The following is a 17,403-nucleotide window of genomic DNA, read 5'->3' as shown; positions in this document are numbered from 1 at the left end:
TATCATGCTGTTTAATTAGCATTATGATTAAGCTTCACCAGTGAAATAAATGGAGTATCTTGGAAAAGACGAAAGGCTCAATATCACTGATTTAAACAAACTGGAAGATTTCAGATCAAAAAGATGTTGGTGTGTGAAATATGATATTCAGATGTTTTATAGAAAGTCATGAGATACAGGAGCCAAAACAAAAATGTTTCAATTATATATTTTGTATGTTATTCTTTGATTATAAACTACTGATGGGGTTTAACCCAGATGATGTTTCTCAGGATGTTTGGAGGAATCAAGGGGTCCCAAGTAGCAGGGGCGTGTCCAGATTTTTTTTTCAGACTGGGGCCATGACTTGTGCATTGGTTTGGATGAAGTTTGTTTAAATACAAACATATGAATGAATAGCATTTACTATTATAACTATTATTTATAATTTCTTAGCTTTAACAAGTGACACAGTAGAGTAGGGATGTAGAAATGTTCTTAGCATAATTCTTTAGGTGCTCAAAAAGAAGATGTATGTCAAAAGTCACTTTTACAAAATTTCCCCCCGGGATTAATTAAGTATTTCTGTTTTCTGACTTGAAAGATTGCAGGCAAACTTCTACAAACTGTCTGACTGTCAAAAATTACATTCATAAGCAACGTTTCAATATATATAATATTGCCAAATGCTTTTTGCAGATTGCTTTAGTGCCGGAGTTTGGCTGCAAAATTTCACGGACTCATTCCTGTCTTATGAAATAGAGAGTTAAAGTCTGTTTCTAAAAAAATACCAGCATAAAAAGGTGCTCCATTTGAATGCACTCCTGCCTCTGACAAGGCAACAAACCAATCATTGTTAAGGATTTGAGGGTGGCACCTGGGTTGGCCAATTAGATTTCAAGGTGGGGCCATGCCAACCCCTGGACAAGTCGACACCATATTGAGTGGGAAAAAAATATTGTAAACTGCTACTTTAATACAAAAAAAATAATTATAATCACAAAATAATTATGTGAAATCTAAGATGCCCAAATATAGAGCATGTGAATAAAAAAGTACAGCACATAAGTACTTAACAATCCAACATACAAATGATGTCTATATCTGCTGACACTGTGCTGTTACAGTCAGGTGCACGTGCATGCATGCATATTGCATATACATTTAGCACGACTGATTCATGACACGAGCCATTTTAGTTTATTGCCTTTATGTCCTTTCAGAGAGCAGCTTGACCTTCCACTGACGCGGCTCTCCAACGCGCATGTTTGCGTGGAGCTCTTCGTGTGATGTAACGCGGTCGCACGTTGGTTTAATTTTTTAAGTGAATCATACATATAAAGGAAGTTACATGTGTGTGTATATGACTGTGTGGGGTTATTGTATTGGCCTGTCGGTTATTATTCGGGCGTGAGGAGGATTTCAGCACCGGGAGCTGTCCGACACATCCGGATGATGCCGCGTAAACCGACGATGCTGAGCTCGATCTGCTGAAATCCTCTCTCTCTCTCTCTCTCTCTCGCTCTCTCTCTCTCTCTTCTTCTCTCCCTCCTCGCTCCTCTCCTCCACACGCACAAAACGCTCTGTCATGGCGTCTTCCAACAATGTTACCCCCACCAACTGTAGCTGGTGGCCCATCTCAGCCATGGATGAAGACGGCAAAATCACAGACGGGGAGGAGTGCGAAGAACCGACGACGGAGCCCACCAAACCCTTCAATAAAGACAGGCTGGTTTTGTACCACTGGACGCAATCGTTCACCTCCCAAAAGGTAAGGGGGGAGAGAGAGAGAAAAAAAACAGAGAGCAGGAGGCTGAAAATGGAGGTGGCTCCACGTCTCTCTGCATGATGTGATGCTGAAGCATGGAGCTGCCTGTGTTTGTTTGTTATGATCAAAGCATGTTTGTTTGTTGTTGTGCATGTTTACTCGTGCACAAAGCTCCGGAATATGAATCTGATCCTGCAGCTGGGCAGATCTCCCTCATATGAGGCGTTCAGGAACGCTGCAGCATGGGGGCTCGTGTTCCTCGTCATATAGCTGGATGGATCTGTGGTCAATATTCTGTTGTGTGTGTCTTTCCTCTCTGCATTCATCATCCCTCACATCTCTTCAGCTTCCATCTTTGATTCACAGGCTTTGTCATCTTGTGGCTGATTAATGTGGCTACTACCTTAATGTGCTCTGAAACATGACATCTTAAATAATTGATTGAAATGATGAGCAAAACAAACCAAAGGCCATCTTCCCCCCTTCTGCAGCTGATGCCTGACATATGTTGTTATTCTATGGCTCCTTGAAGTCTACCTTTGACTACCTTGGCAGGGACTCACCTGTGCCTGTCCTGTTCAAAACACAGGTGTCAGGAATATGTTGACTTTTTATTATACAAAGCTTTTTAAAACAACCAGACAAGGAGACAAAAGCAACAAAAGCTTTGTAGGTTAATGTGTAAGACAATGGCTTTCCTTCACAAACAGACTGTAAAATAAAGGGATAAGCCACCAATCTTACACATCAGAAAAGTTTACCAGTCACCAAGAGAAGCACAATACAGAAGCCAAGAACAGCCAACCCTGCAACCCTGTTTTTATATCTTCATCCCTTGTGGGACGAATAAAGGAGAATCTTAAATGTCATCTTTAAGCTCTTTTTTTGTGATTACAGAATCATTTCTACCGTAAGAACAGTCGAGCTACTTTAATGCTTGTATAACTTTTCACAAGGACAAAACTTAGGTGTACGCTCGGGGTGATAAAGGTGCAAAAGAGATGACATATCAGACACAGAGGGTGTAAACTGAAGCAGAAGTCAAGTCCAGGGTAATCTCTGTTCTGCCTCGGCTCATATCACCAGACCATTTCACAAATGTGAGTGATTTATTCAGCCCTTCATTTCATTCTGATTTCATTATCAATGGATGCAGATAAAAAATGCCTCTGAATGACACTGTCTGGATAGATTCAAAATCAGTTAAAGCAACAAATTTGCTTGAAGAAGCAGCAAGCTGTGAAGCTAGTCAGCTAGATCCAACATATGTATGTTCCTTTAGTTCAACAATAGAAACAGATGTTTGGCATGACATGATTTAGTTTATCTGTATGTGACATGAAACACGGTCTAGTTGATGTGATAGCAGAATGAAGAAAGCAACATTCCTGGTTGTTTATCAAAATGCATCAACCTATAGCTGCACGTAAATCATATCATCATATTTATTATTTGATGAATGAATGAATGAATGGGGATTGACCTAACCAGACCAGGACAGCTGGAAAACAACAACAAGCGCTTGCATATTTCTCATGATTTTTAGGTTAATTCTGCTTGATTCTATATCTTATTTTACATTTCTTTCTATGGTATTTTTGGGGTTAAATGTTCTTATTATTAGACTTAAGTGCACACATGACATCACTTAAACAGAAGCCATTATAATTGAACACAATACTCGTTCAGGCGAACACAGAAAAACTACACCTCTCACTTTAATGTACCAGTGTGGTTAATGATGACACTGTAGCTGTGTTTCAGTTAAATATAAAAAAATATTATCATTCCCTTTAGAAGTTTAAAATGTCCTCATTTTTGTCCAGTCTTGATTGTCTGCTGTCTGGGAACATCTACACCGTTTGGTTCTGTGTGCCCAGCTGTTATCAGATACAGCTGCAAACATCAGCTGCTTAAGCATTTGCATCCAGTTTAATATTTGATTATGAAAACGCAAAAAAGCAAAATATTTTCTGGTTCTTTTCTCTTACTTATTGCAATTACCTGCACGCCTTCAAGGTTTAAGGACATCCCTTTAGGCTCTTGGGAGTTTTTGATGGACATGTGTCAGTGCATGTCTTTGACTGAACTAATTAATCATGTTCCCTCGACTCGTCTGTGGACTCGCCTCTTTTGACATGAGCCTATGATTAATGGGGGTTGTTCAAAGTCCCTAAAAAGCAAAAATAAGCAATATTAGACTGTTTAAAAAAGAAATGACCATCCTGATGTAAAGATACGGGATAAACAACGGGACATGCAGCTGAGAAAAGTGTTGTCAGATGTTGTCACTTTTTTCTACAGATTTAGTTTTCTTCACTACATAGACAATCTCATCATAAAGCAAATCTACAGGAGAGGGGCACACAAGCGCCTATTGGTGCACAGAGCAGAAAGAGGCGGGAGTTAGTAGTGTTGTAACTTTAGCAGAAATTCAATCTTCAATGTGATTTAGAAGTTAAAATCAAACAATATTTATACCTGTTACGATACCACGGCCTCAAAAATAAAAGTTCTGGCAACCAATTGAGAGTGATGATGCTTGTTGTAATCCATCTAGCACACTTTGCTGGTGACAGCCAGAAAAAGAACTGCTAGTTTAAGTCAATGATACTCTAATAAAATGCTATTTGACTGATGAATGAATCTAGTAATATCGGTGCATTAGACACTTGATCGGCTGGCTGATTAATCGGTCAGGCTTTATTTTTGACAACCTTAGGAGTTAAGAAGGGCGAGTATGAAAGTATTAATTAGCCTGTATGAGTTTGACACTGTCTGTACTTGATATTACACACCACATTATAGGATTAGTTAACTATTCCTCTCATGAGAAGTGGCTAAATGCATCCTCCGTCCCTGCATATTTCCCAGCATGCACTCAGAGCAGCTTCAGCTTCTATGAACTGAAGGCTGCTGTTTCAGTATATTTCTCTCCACTTTAGATCCACATCCTTGAGTTGATGCTCAGCTTGAGGTTGGTGTGTGACTTATTAAAGACTCCATTGTTGGCTCAGGGCCACTCGAGTCTGAGACGCTGATTGTGCCGGTTGTCACTCAGCAGAAGGGTAAACACTGCGCTCACTGTCACGATTATCACTTCAATCCAGAAGCCGCTAAAGTGACTCCACCATCATGTGTGTCTCTGCTGTCAAGGAATTGACTATTGTGGGGCATGCATATTTGGAACAATGCACAAGGAAAGTCGCAGCACTGAAACGCACAGCAATCCCATTAAAGTTATTTTGTAACAACGCCGTATGACAGTTATTGTTATGCAAGCTGATGCGTGCTTTAAATGGCATGCTGGGGATTGCTTTCATGAGATTAAGAGGCCAAGCACCGGGTTTGCCGAATCCGACAAAATTGAACTGAATCCTTTTGTGACTTGGTATAAAGCAAATGCTTGAAACACGACTGGTCACGATGAACAAGAAGCATCTTTGCAGCACTTTGACGGACAGTGTTATATTTAGTCGATCTTGTGTAACTTGAAAACTTGTTTTTTTTCCCTTGAAAAGACCAAAATGAATCCGACTGTAAACACTTTGAAAATGAGACATTGAGGAAACGATAACGAGGGAGGAATCACTACTCTTTCTGTAGACAGTATCATCAGTGGGATTGTTTACACGTCTGTGTATGCATCAGCACGTTGGTGAGGAAAGAGGAGAGCTGAGCAGCTGAATTTCAACTGCACTGCATTTTCAAGACTCACTGTCACTGTCACTGTGCTCCCATTGCCTTAGGTAGGTCATATAGCATAGTCGTATAATTCAAGTCAGTGATGTATTGTGAACACATGGTGATATGAAAAAAGATAAGAGACGTATGGAGCGCGATACCTGGAGGAGCAGCAGGTTTTAGAGGCCAGCTTCACAGATCAATACAGCACTGGCAACCCTGAAGGCCAGCAGGTTAGAGATTTCCACTTTGAATACACCCGCTGTGACACTGCTGCTGTTTTCTGTGCGTGCAGAGAGGGCAGTGTGTCAGCACGCTAGCAAGAATCTGCTCAGTCATTTAAGAACAAACTTCTTCATGAGATCATTAGAACTATTCATCATAGAATAGAATAGATGCTTATTGCCATTTGCACAGGTACAGGACGGTACAGGTACATTGGAATTCTTGTGCGTTTCTCCCTAAGTCAGCTTCTACAAAAACAAAGTTAAAATTATATATAAAATAGAATAGCATTGTAAGAAAAAAAGAGTAGAAAAAGTACAAAAAAGTAAAAGTAAAAATAAATAAGTTGTATTAACAGCTAGGTAAATTAAAATAAACTGTACAGAAGCTATACACGGTATTAAAGCAAAGATATAATACAAATTCACATTATATAATTGCACTGTTTTTTTGTTTTTAAGGTTAATATTGCACACTTGTATTGCACTGTGATCAGCAACCATTAGTGGAAAAATACCTAAGAAAAGTGGCTTTATATTCACTTGAGTAGTGACATTTGTAACAGACTGATATAGTTGAAGTAGGAGGAGTTTAGTTTGTGCTGCCCCAAGCAGCTGAACTACTTGGCAACATTACTGATGGGTGACTAATATTGTTATATAACATAAAGCAGTGAGTGTGTTGTTGTGGGCATCACTGAGGGAGACCTCAGCTGTGTAAGACTGGGACAGAAAACATTTGACAGTTTGATATAAAAATCTAGGATTAAGTGAGCAATAGGGCCACACTGATAGAGGTGTAAAAATCTATTTAACTTCTCAGTGGTTAGCAGTGGTCATTGCTTGTTGTGTCACTAAATCATTCAGTTGTATTTCATAAAGCCATGCACGGTCATGTTCAGCAAAATGCCTGTTTTTTCCTGCTGCTCCCCCCAAAGTGTGCCAAATGTAGCACTTTATAGCCCAGGTGTCATCTCCTTTCATTAATCTTGTTCCCGCTAATAGCTCTCTATGGACCTTGGTTTATCCTTCGTCCTGCTAGCAATGCATCCTGACTGTCTGGGAAGGATTTTAGTCAAACTAGAGCACGCTGTAAAGCTTCTCATTATCTTGCAGGACCACCCAAACACTAAGCATATCCATGTAATAATACGGCACGGTTTGCTGTCTTTTGTTTTTTTTTCAAACTAAATCATACGTTTTCCTCCTCCTGTCCTCCTTGTATTTTACAACAAGTTAATTGTTTTTAAGGGAAAAAGTTCCTAAATTCATCCATTGCATATTAACTGATGCACACACACCAAAGTCTGGCATGCTGTCAGTTTCAGTATTTTGTCTTAATATCCTGTGTCAAAGGGAATACAGTGCATTAAACGACTGCTTTCATATCTCATCCCTCTTCCTCATTAAACGGAGCATCATTTCATGCAGCATATTTTTTTCTGATTGCAGGTACGCCTTGTCATAAACGAGAAGGGTCTGGTCTGCGAGGAGAGGGATGTGAGCTTGCCCCTGCAGGAGCACAAGGAGCCCTGGTTCATGAGGCTGAACCTGGGAGAGGAGGTTCCCGTCTTCCTCCACGGGGAGACCATCATCAGTGACTACAACCAGATTATAGACTATCTGGAGAAAACCTTTGTGGGAGGTAAGGTGCAGATATAATGTGCTTTCTCTTTCTTCTCCTTTTACCTGAAACTTTTTTTAGCTACCTAAAAAAGTTTTAGGTAAAGGAGGAGTAAAAAAACGCACTTACACACATTTAGCAGAATCTTTTTGAGGCAGTTGTTGCTAATCCAGCATACAGAAAATATCAGGCTGCATTTTTCCAGTTTGGGTTGCAAAGACTATTGGAAGCAGTTTGAGGCCATCTGTCATTCTTGTGCAGTGTGTGTCTGTGTGTATAGTACTGTGAAACTGTGTTACAACATTGTGTCTTTGCAGCAATGTCACCGAGATGGACTCCTATGATTAGATTAGATTAGATGAAACTGGAATGATCTCTTGGGGGGGAATTCACGGCAGTCGAGGACGAGACACAGATACAAACAAGACGAGTGAGGGACTTTCTAATCAAACAAGCGATTGTCATTAAATCACCGAGTGTGACAAAGAAAAGATCTGTCAATATGTGAATCCAGCAGTGTGATGAAGTGACTCAGAAAATGTCGTCTCCTGCCTCTGCCAAGAGTAAGGAAGCGCTGAGATGAAACACTTAATCCTGTTATTATCTCTGTGTGTGTGTGATACATTATCTGTGGGCGGTGTGTTATATAGACTTGTCAGCCGAAACATGATGTTATGTAAATGTTCAAAGAGCCTTGAACCAGTGAAGGCCTCAGGGAGAAGTCTTAGTTTTAGTTGTGGTCAGCGACGCTTGAAATCTCTGCAGAAGATCTGGTTCACTGCCTGCTCGATAATAAGAGGCTGAGGAGGCAATAACTGACCCTGGTGTTTGATGTCTTCTTCTCATCCTGACCCGATAATTTGAGATGCTTTATAGTGTGCTCTGTGCGGGTTAATGCATTCATTCAGTATTCTGTAAAGTTTAAGGTAAAGGATCAATATAGGTTGTTTTAGTGTTGTTTTTTTGGTGTGTTTAGTCTCAAATAATTGCATCACATGCGTAAGAACCAGGACTCAAGCTGGACATGCTTCTAGCCAGAAGCTAATCTTCAGGATCAAACTTACAGACGTGCTTTTCTTCAGCGTGTAAATGCCTAATGCATGCTGGCGAACTGGGCTGCAGCTGGCCTGGAAAGTGCAGATGCCTCAGAAAACAGACTCGTATACCATTTCAGAGCATGCAGTGTGATGCCAACTCAGACTACTTTACAGTGTTGTTGGAGGTGCTGCAAGGGGCTCCGGTTATGTGAAATTCTATCGTCGACAGTCAGATATTCAAGACCTCTTAAAGTTGCTCTTACACTTTGAGCATTGTTCTTTACTGTTGGAATTTTGCTTCAGCAGGACACCTACAGGATCTCTGCATGGCATGTCCAGACCGGCATGCTGATCCCGGGTCTGCTTACTCAGCTTTCTGGAGCTCTGCCAGGTGCAGCTCCACCCTTTCACAAGCACCTCTGAACATCCTCAAGCAAGCCAAATGACTATCTCTGTTCTGTCAGGTTGGTCCCTGTGCTGTGCTGGCTGTGACCCTGCACTGAGATAAAAGCTCACTCTGCTCCGTCTCATCCTTAAATACGGAGTCTCAGCAGCAGGTCATTAAGTTGAACACCTGTCCCTTCCCCCGGCCGAGCAGCATGCAGCCAGAATGATGAGAGCTAATGGAAGAATTGGACGGCAAAATATTTCAAAGAATATATTTACAACTCTGGTTCCCCAGTATTGTTAAAGGACTAATTCAACACTTTGGAAAATCAGCTGCACAAAAAAAACCAAAGTGTGAGGAGAGGTTTAATGCTGAGGAGTTAGATAAGAAGATCGATACTACTCTGATATCTGCCTGCTTTTATCGAGCTTGGTCCAGCAGCTGTAGCTTTCATGAGCTTAACATAAAGACTGGAAACAGGGAGACAACTAGTCTTAGTCTTGCATCTAATAAAATCCCTGTAAGAGCTTCTCAAAAAACCTCACAGTGTAATGTTTTGAGAGTTGAATCCCTTTAAAATGTATCGTCTACGAGCAGTTACCTGACAATCAGCTGAGGCGGTAGGATGTAGCGACAGAATAATGAACATTTTGCGCTAATAAAGTTCTGTTCAGAGAATTTTGTTCCATTAAGTCCAGCATGTCAGCTGTTTCCACCTGGTTCAGTTTATCTGATAATACTTTCTTTAATTAGTGACGAAGACTGTTACATAGTCTGTTAGCATGGAAATTTAAAGTTTAGTCCATGTTAAAAAGTAGATGCAGAGATCATCATGTTGAAGTTTACTGTCACAAATGAATAATACAGTAATATACCCGCCCTACTGTACGTTCAGTGGCTGTTAATACTCTGCTGTGTTGGCTGGAAAGGCCTTTATGGATGAGCCTTTATGAAGCCAGGAGAGGTGGTCTGAAGGAGTGCTGGGCAATAAATCCAGTTTCAATTTCAATTACGATTTTGGCTTCCCACAAACATGAAAACAAGATAATCGAGATTAAAGGGCAAGGCAAGTTATCGCACAATTCAGCAACGAGGCGTTTCAAAGTGCTTCACACAAGACAGCAGAGCATCGTCGTTATTTAACAAGTTAAGAACTCAACAAACACTGTGCCGCATGCCGTGTTGGGCTCATTTTGTCTGTAGCTTTTGTCGTATGTGGCAAATGTTTCAACTTGTTTCTTTTTATATTTGAGACACAAGATAACATCACCATTACCTCAAAAACATATATATATATTACTTTTTCATGTATTTATTTGATAATTATTGCTTGTGTTCCAAACGTTTAAGTTCGATAAACCCATAGGATGCAGATCCAAACTTAATGAGTCATTGTGTTTAATTTCAACATCAATCAAAATAATCGTGATTATGATTTTTGCCCTAATCTGATGCAGGCCTGCACAATATAAGAAAAATATGCAACATGAAGAAGTTTGATAAATAAAAAAATATTAACAAAAAGTTTATCTTCAACTCACAGCTCTAGTCTCTCTAATTCTTCCTTTACACATTGCACGTGTTTGCAACATATTGCTCCTGAACAGCTAGCCTGAGCTTCATCTGACTGCATCATAATGGTGGGAGAGCTTGGCTATTATGCAAGACTTCATCCAATGGGTGAGATGAACAAATGCTGGGCTGGAAAGCTTGTTGATGTAAAATCACTTTTTTTAAAATGTGATGCACTTTTGGGATTTACTGTGCAGTGCTAGTATTAAGAGCAGCTGATGTAGGTTACAGGTTACATCTTTGTGACAAAGCATACTTTCACACCACACATACAGTCTGCAGGAGATATTTTTCTTATCTCAGCTTCAGTATTGTCTAAATGTCATGCTTTGTGAGACAGGGTTTGTGGTGTGTAACCGTAACACAGAGCAGGAGGTGTCATCTGTTACCAGGTTACCGTGCATTGTGTCTGTGTGACAGCTGAAGCACAGAGGATTGAGTTCTTTTTGGGGAGCAGAGCGCTTTATAACAGTTGCTTAGAAACCTCAGGTGATCTATAGTCTAAAAATGAAGCAGGAATACCAGTATGCAACATGGCTCTACATTTCTACTCAGTTGCTCAGTTTCAGATCATATCATTATTTTTTGGGTGCCTTGTTGTTTTCTTTGCTGTTTTTACATCTGTGTCTCTCTCCTGCAGAAACTGTGTCTCAGCTGGTTCCTGATGCAGAATCACCTGTCCACGAGCACGTGCAGCAGTACCGTCAACTACTTGACGGTCTGCCCATGGACGCTTACACACACGGCTGCATCCTCCATCCAGAGCTCACCACTGACTCCATGATCCCAAAGTACGCCACCGCAGAAATACGGAGTAAGTCAAGCCTGCACGACGTGTTTTACAGGCAACACTGTCCGTCAACAACATGAAGAACATTGACTGTATGTATTCACACAAAGCAGCAAACTGATATCAACTTAAAACTTAAAATCAATTATAATATTAAATCAATAGATCCAAATTATAATTATAATAATAAAAAAGATGAGACAGAGCCGTTCAAACATATCTCATACAAACTCTCATAAAACCATGTTCATACTATAGCCCGACCGATTAAATGGCCAGCAGATAATATCGGCAGATATTTGCTTATCCAGTGACTATGGGTATCGCCTTATTAATCACAGATATACGCCAATATAACTAGATTTATTTACCTGTCAAATAGCATTTCATTGGAGTTTTATTGTACTACACTAGCAGTTCTGTTTCACCAGCAGAGGGCGCTACATGGATTACAACAAGCATCATCACTCTCCAGAGTGTCAAGTGTTGATGCACGTACATGCACAGTTACCTTCCAGTTGAGTGACCATCTTGTCTTCATTATATATCTTTTAAGTGTTTGATCCACATTTGAGTGATCAAGCAATAAATGTGTTTCTATATCCATCTCTACAGATTTCATAATATAATATATTGGGATTCTCTCCCAAATATCAATGTCGATATTGGCTCCAAAAATCTCATATTAGTCGGGCCCTAGTTCATACTATTGTTCCTAAAAAACACAGAGAGTAAAAAGACTCATAACTATCTGGTCTCTCAGTAAAAACAAAACAGAAACAGTCTGGACTATAGATAGTTGAAGAGTGTATAACCAGAAAACTCTTAATTCAGCACATTGTGGTGTCAGATCTATACATCCCAGCAGCTGACAAGAGGACTCACAGTCTGAACTCGAGTCTTCCTCTTTCCATCAAGTAATGGCCTCAGTGTGTAAATCAAAGTAGGGAGCTGGACCGAGCAGCAGAACGGCAGGAATTCACAACAAAAAACTGCAAAATCTTTTCAAATATTAGCCGCACACTGTAGTTGTGAGTGTGTTGTTGTTGTTGTTTTAACACACTTTGCTTAACAGGAGTATTTAATGGTTTCAGTGGGGACTATTTTTAGTGGAGAATAAACACTCTTGTGTGTATTTACAGCAGCAGGGGGTGTTTGTGGGATTGGCACAAAATAAACTAGAGTGTGTTCAGTTCATGGTAAAGAAGGAACATGCCACCCAGTGCAGGATTATGGCTCATTTATGGGATATATGACAACATACTTGCTTTCATGAATTACACTGCATTTTGTTCTTTTCATTCTTTGTTGTAGAATATAACCAGACTTATCACAACTGACTTTTGGTCTACTTAGAACTAGCTTTCTGCACGGTCCATATCTGCTTGAAGAAGAAAACCAACTGAACCCTAAAGTGTCTGTTCTCTTCACAGTATGATACACACATTATGATCAGGAAATGTAGTATCTTACATCTCAAGACTAGCTTCTTTGCATTGCATACAAGTTGTTTTTTACCCAATCAACTTTGTCAAAATAACCTGCTTTAAAGTATACAGACTATAAGACACTTTGTGTGTTTGTGTGTGTGTGTGTTCAGGACACCTTGCCAATGCTGCGACGGAGTTGATGAAGTTGGACCACGAGGAGCCTCAGCTGACAGAACCGTACCTGTCCAAGCAGAAGAAACTCATGGTGAGTCTAAGGATCAATGTTTGTAAGTTAAAAGAATTAATGAATCCCTTGACCTGATTACACTGGATATACAATCAATGTGGGAGAACACCCTTTAATCTGTATTCATTTCATTTTAATTTTGAGTTGATTACATTGAGCATTACGTTGATTACATCGAGCATTTGTAATGTTTTATTTTGAAGGTTTTGAATGTTGGGATGATTGTAATTTTACTATCCTGTATATTAAACAGGCTTTTCATTAAGTAAACTTTGTGATGGAGCAACTTTTCAAACTGCCAGGCACCAGCTGATTGGATTATCAAACATTTTAGCCGAGGTACATTTCATCATGAAATTCACCTGAAATAAAACATCTCGTATTTAAAAATCAAACACATAGAAACTAAAACACAAGATTTAAATCATAGTCAGCGGAAAAAGCGCCTGTTGTTTTATAAAACACTAAAGTAAATAAAAAATACAAACCACGTATTTGCATTTAATTATTTAATCATTATTATTATTATTATTATTATTAATTTAATTATTATTTAATTATTTAATAACGTATTTGCACTGACTAGAATCGAATATGCGGTTCCGTCGACCGTTACCATGGAAACAGCAACAGAAAAGCCAAGCAGCTATGTGCTAGCTAGCTGTAGCTAACCGAGACACGGGAGGAAAAGTAGCTTACTTTACACTCAGAATACTGACTTACGGTGTTTATGCAGCTCGTCCAGACCTTCTACTTCGATCCTGTCCCCCTCATCGTTTATGTTATCCTCCATATATCCACAACGTTAGCATTCCATTAGCTGAAATTAGCGGTTTTGTGACCCGGGGTCGTAATCAACATATTCCAATCTTCTTCTTTGTTTCTCATTGATTACAAAAGAAACGGAGCTCATAGTAAACTGGTACGAAGTTTCTCTATTTCACCGGATCGACTGAACAGTAAAAGTGAATTTTGGGCTTAAAACGTTTGTTTATGTTGTAACAAATTCAAAACAAACGAAAGCGACACGAACTGACCAATCACACCACAGAAGAAGGTCAACGGTCACCGTTACTTGCGTCACTGAAACGTCATCACGTTGGCGAACCTATTTTTTTTTTTTTTAATAAATAATAAATAAAATAATAAATATTTAATTTTAATAGCATTTCATTTCATATAGATGTAAGCCATTTTTTATTACACGTATTTGTAACTCCAAATCACTCAATATAATTCATCACTAAATTATTTGGTCTGAATTAAATGATTGAACAGAGTTTTTTAAAGGCCTTTGACAGACAGTGGTGAGCTAAGATCATTTTTATTTTTTTATTTTTATTTTCAGAGTATTTCATTCACTGATTGCTGTCAGAATGTGAATGGACTTTAAAAAAAAATGTAAACACTTGATCAATAATGTTTTTTTTAACAATTTTCAGGCAAAAATTTTGGACCACGATAATGTGAATTACCTTAAGAAAATTCTGGGGGAGTTAGCGATGGTACTAGATCAAGTGGAGGCTGAACTGGAGAAAAGAAAACTAGAGTATCAAGGTATGCCAAAATATTTAATACCATATAATATAACAACACCAATTCTTTCCAGCAATATCTTAACTGAATGTTTGTTCCCTTGCAGGTCAGAAGTGTGAGTTGTGGCTATGTGCACCTGAATTTACACTAGCGGATGTCTGCCTCGGAGCCTTGTTGCACAGGCTCAAGTTCTTGGGACTTTCTAAGAAATACTGGGAGGACGGAAGCCGACCCAACCTGCAGTCCTTTTTTGTGCGTGTGCAAAAACGCTACGCTTTCCGCAAGGTCTTGGGCGACATCCACACGACGCTCCTGTCGGCAGTCCTACCCAACGCCTTCCGGATGGTAAAAAAGAAGCCACCGTCCTTCTTCGGGGCCTCTTTTCTCATGGGCTCCCTGGGAGGGATGGGCTACTTTGCCTACTGGTTTTTAAAAAAGAAATACATGTAGTGAATGCCCTCTTGTTGTGTTAAATGTCTGTGTATTTGTGTGATGTTTCAACTTTTCTGTAATGTTTTATGACTGCAGGAAAACATAATGAATCTATATAGAGAACACTATTACTTACCTGGGTGAACAAAGAATATTAAAACATTCCATAATAAGAAATCCTTGACAGCACATTTTCTGGGAATCAAGGCCTTCATCCACTTTCATTTTCTGGCAACTTGCAGCTCTCAGTGTCGGCAAGTCCTTGTTTTAACTTAAGTTGGAGGCATGCATCAGGTCCACTTTTACTGAAAACTTTTAAGTAGAAACCCAGAAATGTTAAACACAGTAACACCAACAGGGGTTAACTGACCTTCGCATGCCACTATTAAAGTCATTACTCATCGTACCTGCTCCTCACTCCTCCCATCAGCCTGAGGTTTAACCAGTAAAACCGCAGGAACACGTTCATGACAAAGACTCTCTGAAAAGTGCTGTGCTGCCAGAAACTGCCAATTATAATCATGAAAGGATGGAGGCAAACTGTAAGGGAGTAGTTTGACTTTTTTGGAAATTATTCTCCTCACTTTTTGCAGAGACTTGCATCTTTGAGTTGATACCATCTCAATTTCTGTCCTTTTTTTAAAATGAAGCTACAGCCAGGGGATGGTTAGCTTAGCTGAGGAAAAAGACTGGAATCAGGGGCGATACCTTACCTGTCTCTGCTTATCGCTGCCGAGCTGCATAAATTTGCTAAAAATGTAGCTTGAGTTGCATTGTAGCATTTTACATCTGCTGAGTGCAACCAATTAATGTCCATTCAGGGCTACTGTAGAAGAAATGGCTGTCAAACATTACATGCTCCAAGATAGATGACCCACTCCCTCTGTAGATATTAAGGGCTTATTCTAAGGACACAATATACGGTTTGTTATAAAACACATGTGAAGATATACTTTGGTAAAAGTTTCAGAAATAACTGAATATATGGGCTGGCTGCTCTTCTGATTTCCCCCCTTCAAAGCAGCATATAGCTAGGCTAACCATAGCTGAGAACAACACAATGATTCTCTCTCATAAAATAGCAACTTTATACTCAAAATATTACAACTTGATCCTCCGATGACTTTACTAATGTAATATTAAAGCTTAATTCTCTTAATACTTTGTCTGTTCTAATAACCCATAATCAGAATTTAAAGTATTCTTCACTACTACTACTACTGCTACTACGCTTGTTTGCATCTTGGAAAAAGAGCTGCAAGAGAAGCACCACAACGTGAAAGTAACAATTTGTTAGGGTCTGTGGTTTCAGATTTGACCCCTTAATCTGACCCAGACGGGAGCACAGAACCTCATTTAAAAAGATTTTTGCTTTTAGATGTTTTAGTAAAGAAACATCAATCATTCTGTCATTTTGTGAAAGTGTGTCCAGTGTTCATGCTAAGCTAAACCAACAGAGGAAGTAGCTTCATATTAAACAGACAGACAGGAGAGTGGTATCAATCTTGAAATGCATCTTTTTGCAAAATGTGAACATGTGAATTTCCCCAAATATCAGACTATATCTTTATGAAACTGTACACTTACACACACTCACACACACACACACACACGTGCGCTTGGAGTCAGATTATTTAGAGCACCACAGATCACAGGCACACACTGATCCACTCTCACTCTTCTTCGTCGCGGGAGCTGAAGTCCAGGCTGTTTGAAAAGTTACACTTGGCTGATGTGGTAGTACAAAAAATGATAAATTCTGCATCTTCTTGGCACAACAGTGTAACAGTAGGTTTAGGGTGTATATTTCATTGCATGGAGTTATTTCTTATTGTGTAAGCGTTTCGTAACAGGTGGAGGAGTTTTGTGTCGCCCAGAGGCAGAATTTATGATCACTACCGAGCACAGAAGACGCTAACTGTAACCTTTGAATCACCTGCACTGTACAGTGTGTTGCAGATGGCCCCTCAGCCATACTTCAAAAAAACCCCACTGCTGTTTGTTTGTGACTCCTCCTGACAGATGCAAGATTGTTTTCACAGATAGATATTTTTAATTAAACAGTGTCTCATTCATTTTATTGAGCTTTTAATGAGCTGAAAGGTTAAACAAGGGGAGCAGGGGAGGAACGCTGACTCATCTGCATGGCTGAAAGGCGAAGAAAAAGCCTTTCACTCCTTGTTGTTTGTTGTGTACTTTTCTCGCTCCTCACTCTGGTCACCCTTAATGGGAGCATTTCAGCTTTTCTTAGTCGCTCCTCCGGGGCTTTAAGAAGTTACAATTCAGCTCCTGCAGCGTGCGCTCTCATTCTTGCGAGGTACTGGCTGGAGTTGTAAGCTGCTTTAGTTTTTTTTTCTTTTTTCACAGCTGCTGATACAAGACATTCTTTCAGTTAAGGACTCATAGTCATTAAAGGGGGATAACTGTGTCGAGCCTCGGACAATGTAGGTAGTTTATGTTTCCAGTCAGGAGGTCTTTTCTCCTGCTACATACAGGAACACGTCTCTGCGGGTGGAGTTGAGCAGCAGATGATGCAGAACACGTTGAACCAAAGACGACGATCAATGCTCCTTTAATAGCAGCATGTTGTCGCTGCGTCACATCTGCTAATAAATCAGATTTTATTTAAGAAAACACAAGTGCAGAAGTATCTAGGGTTCACATGGAGCGTGTGTTACAGCCATATAGACTA

The 17,403-nt window shown here is 39.7% G+C and overlaps 1 protein-coding gene across 1 annotated transcript; it reads left to right on the top strand.

The window, feature by feature from the left end:
• Window positions 1–1,201: 1,201 nt before the first annotated feature.
• Window positions 1,202–15,508, top strand: gdap1l1 (ganglioside induced differentiation associated protein 1-like 1). The gene is made up of 6 exons (XM_061058167.1): window positions 1,202–1,750; window positions 7,108–7,300; window positions 10,917–11,090; window positions 12,667–12,761; window positions 14,186–14,300; window positions 14,386–15,508. The coding sequence occupies exons 1-6, from the start codon at window positions 1,568–1,570 to the stop codon at window positions 14,727–14,729; spliced, it is 1,104 nt and encodes a 367-aa protein (XP_060914150.1). The 5' UTR covers window positions 1,202–1,567; the 3' UTR covers window positions 14,730–15,508.
• The last annotated feature ends 1,895 nt before the right edge of the window (window positions 15,509–17,403 follow it).

This window comes from Labrus mixtus, chromosome 15, assembly GCF_963584025.1.
Source record: "Labrus mixtus chromosome 15, fLabMix1.1, whole genome shotgun sequence".
Lineage (NCBI taxonomy): Eukaryota > Metazoa > Chordata > Actinopteri > Labriformes > Labridae > Labrus > Labrus mixtus.
This window is presented reverse-complemented; position numbering and strand designations above follow the sequence as displayed.

Coding starts and splice junctions, on each gene's coding strand:
- gdap1l1 (XM_061058167.1), top strand. CDS start 1,568: ATGGCGTCTTCCAACAATGTTACCCCCACCAACTGTAGCTGGTGGCCC. Junction 11,091..12,666: donor CGCCACCGCAGAAATACGGA/GTAAGTCAAGCC, acceptor GTGTGTGTTCAG/GACACCTTGCCAATGCTGCG. Junction 14,301..14,385: donor AAGAAAACTAGAGTATCAAG/GTATGCCAAAAT, acceptor GTTCCCTTGCAG/GTCAGAAGTGTGAGTTGTGG.